Source organism: Hemicordylus capensis, chromosome 3, assembly GCF_027244095.1.
Source record: "Hemicordylus capensis ecotype Gifberg chromosome 3, rHemCap1.1.pri, whole genome shotgun sequence".
Lineage (NCBI taxonomy): Eukaryota > Metazoa > Chordata > Lepidosauria > Squamata > Cordylidae > Hemicordylus > Hemicordylus capensis.
The window spans coordinates 27,079,157-27,089,557 of NC_069659.1; the positions used below are offsets into that span (position 1 = coordinate 27,079,157).

The 10,401-nt window shown below is 41.4% G+C and overlaps 1 protein-coding gene across 3 annotated transcripts in view; it reads left to right on the forward strand.

Moving 5' to 3' along the window:
- The window catches only part of DYNC2H1 (dynein cytoplasmic 2 heavy chain 1), a 352,996-nt gene extending 344,726 nt beyond the window's left edge, over positions 1-8,270 (forward strand). For all 3 annotated transcript variants that reach the window (XM_053308090.1, XM_053308091.1, XM_053308092.1), the window contains 2 exons: positions 2,558-2,674; positions 7,262-8,270. In XM_053308090.1, coding sequence (XP_053164065.1) covers positions 2,558-2,674; positions 7,262-7,420 — 276 coding nt within the window. In that variant the 3' untranslated portion in view covers positions 7,421-8,270. The remainder of the gene's footprint in view (positions 1-2,557; positions 2,675-7,261) is intronic.
- The last annotated feature ends 2,131 nt before the right edge of the window (positions 8,271-10,401 follow it).

Here is a 10,401-nt window from a genome sequence, read left to right on the forward strand (position 1 = left end):
GGGCACAAAACAGAACAGGGGTGATTCGGTTCGGGTCCCAAACCGAATCACTGAATACCCAGATTGCACACCCCTAATGATGACATCACTTAATAACCATACAGTTCCTGCCATAGAGAACTTCTGGGCTGAAAACCAGAGGCCAATGTTCTAGCAGGTGTGCTCGGGCAAGAAGATTGCATCGCTGTGCTAAAGGTAGGGATCTGGGGAACTGTGTTCTTGCACAAAGGTTCCCTGCAAAACACACGAGGCATGGCACAAGCTGCACACCTTGCACTAGTGCAACACTAGTCTGGAATGCAAGCTCATTCTTAGTGCAACTAGCTTGTGCCACAGCTTTGCTCTAGCTCAATGTCTTTGTGCAAGTGCAGTGTTCAGATGTCGGCCAGAGATGCTTTATAATGTGGTGTAAGTTCACACATATCTATCTATCAAATAAAATGAAGCTTGATGTACAGGTTCACATTTGCCTGAGAATGATATTAAATACAGCACTCTCACTTGAAGGTACAGCTGTGGTTTATTCTCCATATTATGCTTTTATCATAGTAGAATACTTAACTCCAGTACTGTTTGCATCACAGAAGTAGCAACAACAACAAATGTTTATATACCGCTTCTCAACAAAAGTTTCCAAAGCAGTGTACATAGAGAAAATAACAAATAAATAAATAAATGAGATGGATCCCTGTCCCCAAAGGGCTCACATTCTATAAAGAAACCATAAGATAGACACCAGCCATATTCACCGGAGGGATGCTGTGCTGGAGCTGGATAGGGCCAGTTGTTCTCCCACTGCTCAATAAAGAGAATCACCACATTAAAAGGTGCCTCTTTGTCCAGTTAGCAGGGGTTCCTCCTGTATATGTCAGCATATGTCTCATACAGTAAACTGCTGTATGGGAGAGAATAAGCCGTTTCTCCCTCCCTCATCCCCATCGCCTGCCTGTGCAGGACAAGGGTATCTAGGCTGTCTTATTTCACCTGTCTAAATAAAAAACAACTGGGTCCAGCCTCTCCTCTCTGCTGCTATTCCATGCTGCTTTGTCCCAGCAGTCCAGGTAAGACTCCCCTCATCGCTTGTCTCAGATAGCAGAAGAAGGCACCAGCTGACTTCTTTCACCTTTGAGGACATGTTGCTAGTAATTTGATTGGGGCTGCAATGAGACCCCAAAGGGGAATGAAGTTGTGGGAGAAGGAGAATGGAACTTTCCCCCGCCAAAACTGGCGTGTAGGATCTGGATTGCTGTGAGAGCATCATTTTGAAAAGTATTTTGACATGAATCATGTAAAAATAGTTGTGATATGCCATGTTAGTTATAAAGCATCCGTTAGTCTAAAAGGTTCTGCCTTGTTCTTTTTTTGTTCTATTTTGAAATGAATTCACTAAATGTTGTGGTTCATGAACATAGGTCTAAAGAAAGTGGGATTTAAAATGTCTGCCCAAACACCATAACTGGCTTTGTCATTCAATCCAGCAGAGCGTAACTTTCACTGAAAGTGGGAATAAAGCACTTTGCTACGAAACTGTGTATGTTGCTTTAATGATTAGTTACTCAAATCAAGCATTCAAAACATGTCACCCATTTAATAGTACATTGACAGAGCTGTTATCCCAACATAAGAATTAAAGTGAGCATTAGATCTTGAAGGATTTTTAATATATATGTGGTTAGCATGTCTTTTATTCATTCCCCTTTTGCATTATTTCTACACATAGTGCAGAGAGCAACATTTAAGTGATTTGTAGAAAACATGCAGTCACTCAATCCCATTCTTTGAAACCTAATGTCAAACTTCTCAACAGGAAGCCATGCATATTCAGGGAATTGTTTTTCCTTTTTCTCAGACATTGTTAATAAATGTATCGTTTGCTCTTGCTGCTCTATTTCTATTACTCTAATGCTCCAGCACAGGGGTGTAGCAAGGCTGGAGTGGGCCCAGAGACAAGATTTTAAAATGGGCCCCACCTCAGTGAAGCTCAGCTCATGAAGTAAAGAAATCTTAAATGAGGCTGAATAGTGGTAACAAAAATCAGAGTAGGTTTTGTAAATTGTGGACGATGCAAGTCATTTAATGGTGCTAGAGAAAGACATGCTGTTCTGGTAGCTCCAGGTCTTAACACCCACATCCATTTTGGAGGATGAATACAACTGAAGGAAGTCCGGGCAGGTGTGCGGCTGAGGGAGTCAGTCATGTGACTTGCCTCTGGGGGTCCCCGCAAGGCAGTGGGCCCCCAGACAACTGTCTCCCCTTGCCCTATTATAGTTGCGCCCCTGCTCCAGCACCTACCACAGACCCAAATGCTGACTTATACAGATCTCACTAGCATAATAAAGAACATAAATCCAGACCACAGAAAATTCCCTTTATCTAGAACTTATTTTTTGAATCATACTTCCTACTCTGTTCTGTAATGTATTTATTTTTTGCATAGTTTTGTTATTTGCATTAGCCATAAAGAGAACTGCTTAAGCCTGTGTTAAGATAAACATAAGCACTGCTCACACTTCCATCTCCCACACTGGTCTGAATATTTTATATGTTTCTGTGACAGATCAGTGGCCTCCAGCTGGAAGGCTGCAGTTTTGATGGAAATCGACTTTCAGAAAACCAGCATGACTCTCCCAGCGTGTCATCGGTGCTCCCTTGCTACATGACCTGGATTCCACAGGTACTTCATTATTAAGGGTCCTAAACTTTAAGTCCTATAATTGGTTTCCTTTGCTATAATAGGTTTCCTGTATGATGTCTGACCTGCTTTTTTTAAAAAAGAGGCCATATCCCTTGCAGTTATTAAACTATATTCCTGACAATTTCAAAAGTGAGTTGTCTTTTTCTCTAAAGCTACACTTCTGAGGAAAAGGAAATGAGTTTTTACAGAACACATGGGGCTCATTCTTCCTTTTTGTCATTGCTTCCTTAGTGATTTAATACAGGTGAATAGTCACATGGGACCAGTAAAGAAAGTGGTATCTTCCTAGCAGAGTATAATATTGTGAGGTCATTCACACACTCAAAAACTGTGTTCTACCCGGGTTTGGGAACTGTGTGTGCTCCTTATTTTCAGTTGTGTGGCAGCAAGGTAGGAGGAAAACCTGGGTAGCTTTTCCTCCTACCTTGCTTCCACACAATCACTTCTATCTAGATTTTCCTCCTACCTTGCTTCCACACAGCTGAAAATTGGGAGCACACTCAGCTCCCAAACCCAGGTAGAACACATTCACGTATTTCAGCCTTTAAAATCTTGTTGGAGGCATTTCTTTTCCTCCAGGCGTTTGCCCTTTAATTTTTTTACTTCTTAACAATCTTGGGTGCTATTCTTGTTTTATACACCACCCTGAGTCTGTTGATTGGGCGGTATATTAAATATTTTCAGAAAATAAATAAATAAATCGTGTGAATGACTTCTATGTATCATCTTTATAATTAATTCTTGGAAACGTACCCATGGAGATGCGTCCCAGCACCCAGCAGATTGGCTGGGTGGCGGAGGCACCAGATTGGCTGGGCGGTGGGAGCTCACGCATGGCAGGAGGCCGTTGAGCTGCTGCTGGGGAAAAAGGTGGCGGCGAGGAGGTGGCAGCGGCCCCAGCCATAGTAAGGCAGTGGCGGCAGCGGCACTCGCACTGGGGTCGCACACGTGGTTGGGCCACCAGGAAGAGGAAATGGTGGCTGGAGGAGATGGAGAAACCAGCAGGAGGCAAGAGAAACCGTGGGGGTGGGTGGGAGAAGGGGCCGGGCGGGCATCAGAAGACAGAGTCAGGGAGAAGGGGCTGAAGGGGGGATAAGAGTCGAACTAGGGGCACAGATGCTATGCGCCTGGTCAGCTAGTTCCAACTATTTGCAATAACCAACAGTTTGATCAGCACAGATCTTTCATCAGTACAACCAGGCTTCATTCAGTTTGCACAACCATTTATAAGATATAGAAGTTAACACTTTTCCAGTAGATTTGAACATGTTGAACTGGTTTTGTGAATGACTTCACATATGTCCAGATCATAGCCATCATGTCTGGATTCAATAAATTTCCCAAGGACTTTTAAGGACATGCTGGTAGCATTATGGATGGGTATTGAACCATTCCTCAAACAACTACATACTATGGAATGTGCCCCGTATAGACATTTGTGGTTTAACGTCTTTACCAGCCTTCAAAAGAGCTCTTAAGACACATTTGTTACATGCAAAAGGGTTAAGCAGGCTCTGTTTTTCTGCTCTCAGGGCTGCTGTTCATTTAAAAGAACTGAAAGAGGCTAATGACTGCATGTCACATTTCATATGGCCCTTTTTATGTATTTATATATTCACGCATTTATACACACACACATATATGCAAAAATTGTGTATTTTTATACCATTTCTATATGCAAAAATGGTTCAGAGACTGGAAGGATTCTGGGATATCACCTAGAGAAACCTCAGCATAAGCAGATCAAAAGAACGGATATCAGGGGTAAAGGTATGGCCAGTGTCACAAAGTGCACTGCTATAACTTCACCAGGCAGAAAGGGGGACTTAGAATGTCTCCTTAAAGAACATTCTGTAAGCTGCATACTGGATTACATTAGGCATTATGTATGCCTAATGAAAAACAAATTCCAAAGATCATTCAAATGCATAGTATTAGGGCAATAATAATAATATAATCCGAACATTAAGAATTGTTCCCCATACAAGTTTCCAATTACAGTAATAGTCTTTATTTAATACAGAAATTGGAAGCCTCAGAGAATTTGTTTTACATACTAATTTATTTAAGCATGTGTTTGCATTATGAAAGAATGGCATGGCAATTTTATTGAAGAAAGAGTTTGCTTCTTCTTGAAGGAAAGGAAATTCAGACTTCTAGAACAAACTAGAAATGCAGGGCAATATTTTGATTTTAGACTTGTCGCCTGTCAATCTTACGTTTTTATAGAATATAGAGTTTGAAGTATGTCCTTGTTTTGAAAAATGAGGAATTGTGAGCAGATTCTGTATTCATTTTCTGAAATAAAGGTGACAATAACTACTTCTATATAATATATAGTCTACAAAACTATGCATATACCTAAGCTATTAGAAAAGATGTTGATGTTACTGTAGCATGGCAACTTGCTATGAAGATTGCCGGATAAACAATAGTTTCTTTTCATGCAATTCTTTTCTCCTTTGTGTTCTGTTTATATTTTATTTTGTATCTGTTGTGGTGCTGTCCTTCAAATGCAGATTTGCATTCATCTGTGCATTAGTGTATGCTAATGCAGCTGTTATTTATTAATTATTATTTATTTGTTTATTTATTACATTTATAAACTGCCCCATCCAGAGGCTCTGGGCAGTGTACAACAACCGCCCAGTCATTTGTTTCAGCAAAATCACTTGTTATGAGAAGTTACAGACAAACAAGTTGATACAATCAAAAGAGATGATTTAGGGACCATTTGTATATTACTGGAGCAGCATGGAAGCTGTTTCTCCATCACTCTGGTAATGTCTGTAGAACGAAACAAATGGACCAGTTGTTCCTCCCTGAACCTGCATAATCCAGCCCTGAAGCTCATGTTGGAAAGTGTCATGTTATTTGGCCAACAAATACCACCATTGGGCCAACATCTGTGCACACATGAGGTCTGGTTGCTAGCTATGGAGAGTGAGCTCTCTAAGCATACAGTACACAGTGAAATAGGGAGTCCCCATTTCACAAGTGGCAGTTTCATTAAATTGTTACCCTTGCTAGTCTTATGTGAGTGCACAATCCTGCATAAAGTGAATCCTGGAAACAGTTAATGACTTGGCAGAGAGTAGGCTGCATCATTCCCACTCAGTTTTATATTATTTAGCTAGTGAGCCTTTCAAGCACTTGACCTTGCTATCCTGCTATTTCTTGACCAATTGTCCTTGCTCTTTGCTATCCCTACAATCTCCAATTGTTCTTCTGATATCTACGTGGGATTGGAATGACCACAGTTGACCAAAAGCCACTATATCACTGACTTCTGTGACCAAAAGTTTTCCTCATCCTAAATATTGATTGATTGATTGATTAAGTGCTGTCAAGTCGATGTCGACTCTTAGCGACTACATAGATAGAATCTCTCCAGGATAGTCTATCTTCAACTTGGCCTTTAAGGTCTCTTAGTAGTGCATTCATTGTTGTCATAATCAAGTCCATCCACCTTGCTGCTGGTTATCTTCTTTTCCCTTCAACTTTTCCCAACATTATGGACTTCTCAAGGTAGTTGAGTCTTCGCATAATGTGTCCAAAGTGAGATAGTTTGAGCTTGACATTTGTGCCTCGAGTGAAAATTGTGGATTGATTGGTTCTATGATCCATTTGTTTGCTTTCCTGGCTATCCATGGTATCCTCAAAAGTCTTCTCCAACACCAAAGTTCAAAAGTGTCAATACTTTTTCTATCTTGTATATTCAGTGTCCAGCTTTCGCATCCATAGAGTGTCACAGGAAAAACCATTGTCTGAACAATTCTAATCTAATCTGTTTAGGTATAGACATGTCCTAAATATACCTGTGTGCTTTGTTAGGGCTCGCTTGTCTTTCTGTGTAGGGTTTTTTCCGCAACAGTAGGGGTTCCCCCACCCTTCTGTTCCATGGCAAACATCCCAAACATGTCCTAGGTTGTAGTAAAAGGCCCTTCATAGTTAGAAACAAAAGGGAGGAAGACAGCAGGCAGATCGCTGTTGCCTCAGCCCCCACCCCTCCCCGGCTGGGCTAAGCTGGCCAGATGCACAGAGCCACAATGTGGCTTTGCACTTTTACACATTTCACTCACTATCCTCTGCTGTCCATTGCCTCATGCCTCTAGCACCAATCCCTACTATGAGACACAGCCTTAAACTCCATGGCATGTGGAGTAGTTTTTCCTCCTTCCTGTTCCCTTCTCTATGGCATGCAGAGTGTACCGGTGAATACCTTTCCTCCCTCCCCCAAACCTCCAGGTAGGTTCCCACTATCCTGTCCCTTGCCTTACTTCCTTCTTGACACCCAGGCAGTTACTTTACTGATATTTACAAGTTACCATCTGTTTGGGGCACTGATCACTTAAACAAACAAACGTTGATGGGTTTGAGGCCTAGTTCTTTACTGCTGTTTTAGTTTTAGTCTGGGAGGTCAGGGACACCCTTCAAGAAGCCTCTACAGAATATTGGCCTTGCCTATTGATTCAAGGGGAGAGACTATTCTGAACAATGTAGAATGCCTCCCAGGAGTCCTTGAGAAAAGGAATTCACAGTAAGAATTTCTATTTGTCTTGACAGGATGCGTATGGACCCTATTCCCCTGAGGACTGCATCTCTTTGCCAGTTTACACCAGTGCTGAGAGGGACTGTGTAGTAACAAACATTGATGTTCCATGTGGAGGCTACCAAGACCAGTGGATTCAGTGTGGAGCTGCTTTATTTTTGAAAAATCAGTAAGAGGGAAACAGACTGTGAATGTTCTCGTTAGAAGCCACCTTTAAAAGATCTAAGAAGAGTTATCTGTATTTGCAGTGATAATTTAAAAGTAAAAAGTGAGAAATACAAAGATGCTGATTATACATGCTCTTTTATAAATAAATAGCTCTATTTGAGAAGCGAACACTTTTGCACTTTTTTAGGTTGAGAGCAAAACTAAAGGTTTGATTGCTTTAAAAAAATTTTAATTGTTACATTTAACACTCACTGAGCAGGATCCACTGGGAAGTTCTCCAGCACTAGCCTGCTTGAAATGAATAAAATCTGTACGAGAGCACACTAATGTGACTGCCTAGTTCCCATTCATTTCAACAAGACTTGCAAAGGAGAATGTCCTGGTAGATTGTTCCCATATGTGTATGCCACTAAATTCTGGTACTCTGCCATCAGTGGAGATTGCAATATTTTGCATTCTGCATTAAAATGAGAGTTACCACTGATGCCTGATGGATTTGACTTTTCCAGTGAACAATTAACCCTTGGTTGATGGAGTTTTGTGAACACAGTCTATACAAGTGTACCATATCTCAAGTTTGTAATACTCTTTCTTTAACAGATATATGTTATTGTAATCAGTTCTCTTGGATGTTTTAGACTTGTTTCTTTGTTTTCTTTATTTGTGCATCTTAGATCTCATTTTTATTCTGCAGAGAACTCTCTTTTTTAAGAGCACAATTGTTTTTAGAAGTGTAAGCGACAAGTTGCTGCTTTTAAGCATCCTTAAATTTTCCATAGGTACCAATTGGAGAAAAGGCTGTTTATAATGAACTATATTTATTGTAAAGTTCTCATTAAATGGGTTTTTAGCTTTCTCAATTGCCACTTTGTTTGAGTGTGGTTTGGGAGTAATTAGAGCCTTCAATGTCCTATGTGTTAAGTGTATGTATTTGTTTATTTCGGCCCAAGGCCAGCTATGTGTTAAGTGCATTATCTGCTTCCTGGTGCACCATCCTTACAGAACAAAGAATTATGGCTGGAATGGACTGGATTCCAATATGGTTCTATGCAGGCACCAATTAAGGAGAAAATTAATGAGTTCCAAATTAGAATGATAAAAAGCTGCATTCCCCTTATATGCAAATAATCATGTTACTTAGGGGGGGAAATTACTAAGAAGAATATTGCAGTGCATCTGATCAAAGAGGCTTGGCAGTGGGCTGACATCTTAGAGAGAGTTTCATCTCAGAGAGATTGTAATCCAATGAGCAATGCAGCAGCAAATGAGTACTGGCATGGGGAGCAGCATTTGCTGAACTAGGACAATGTCAGCCTACCCAGGACATTGCAGCATCTTAGCCATATAGCTCATTGTTCCTGTACTGGGAGTAGCCACTAGGGATGTGCAAAATGTCTCAACATCAAAATGTTTGTTTCGAGCTCAAAACAAAATCCCCTTTAAATAAAGGGCCTGTTTTTAGCTCAGAACAAAATAACCCCATTTCAAGTGGAGGAGAGGAGAGCTGGTCTTGTGGTAGCAAGCATGACTTGTCCCCTTAGCTAAGCAGGGTCCGCCCTTGTTGCATATGAAAGGGAGACTAGAAGTGTGAGCACTGTAAGATATTCTCCTCAGGGGATGGAGCCGCTCTGGGAAGAGCAACTAGGTTCCAAGATCTGGATCAATATCCGTTGACAGCCATAAGATTGGGTTCTGCGCCTGCGCAGGCAACCCGCGGTAGGCGTGCCTCAGCTTGCCGAGGCATCCAAGCCCCGCCTACACGCAAAGCATGCTATTTAAGAGTAGGCTGGACGCGACATCCCTCAGTTCTTGGTGGTTGGAAATGACCTCCAAGGTAATTTCTGGCCACCCCCAATCCATGGATATGCAAATTTAAACCCCCCCCCACGCCCCACATATACTGAGGATGAATGTCAATTACCCAACCATGGATATGCAAAACAGCGGATGCTAAATCTGTGAGTAATAATGTCCTCCTGTATACAACAATCTTTTGCTAAACCTTAGTAAGCAATTAAGTCATTTTGTAAAAACAGAAAACGGGGCGGGGGGAGTGTAGTGAATTCATACAGCAATAAGAATATACAGTCGTCCCTTGCCAACTGCGGGTTTCCCAGTCGTGGATTTGGGTATCCATGACTGGGAAATAGTAGCAGGTCTAGCCAACCGTGACCTAAGTATCCATGGTTTGGTGAAAGCTTTTTGAAATTTGGGGGGAATTTGGGGGTCAGGAAGTCATTTCTGGGGGTCAGGAGGTCATTTCTGGGGGTTAGGGTGATTTTCAGGGGTAAGGGGGCTTTTTTCCTATTTTTAACTTTTTTTTCAGCTTTTTGTGACCGCGATTCACCCAACCGCCTGTTTTCCTTTGGTTTTAATGCCTTGTCAACCGCGAATTCATCAGCCACGAGGTTTTCCAGGAACTGAACCCTCGCGGTTGGTGCGGGAAAACTCTGCATGCAAGACAAAAATCAGAAATGTTTTCTTCAAAAATCTATGCAGTAATCTCTAGAGCAGACTATTCCAATCATTTGCTCAAATGAAAACTGAGGAAGTACCTCAAAAGTTAGGTCAGCTCTATATGAAGCTTTGTAAAGAATAATGCACAATTACTGTGAAATCATCTGTCTGTGTTGTACATTTCTTACCATGGCAATGGTCACCTAGCATGAAGCAGGAGAATGGGAAGAGTGGACCACAAAAGGATTTGGAGGAAGAACTTTCAGGATTCCAGATAGTTTGGAATAATGAACAGATTTTGTTCCTGCAATCTCCATAATGCTGAGGTTTTGCTGTATTGCTCCTGTCAAATTGTCACACCTTTGAAACAGAGTACTTAAAGAGGGAAGTAGAAGTTCTGCATAAGAATAGAGTACATTGGAGGAAAAGACTTTGATCTTGAAACCTCTGCTGCCATTCAGATGTAATGGAATAGATTGTACATTCTAACAACTGCCTGCAGCATAGCAAAAGTCACACATGGAAGCTA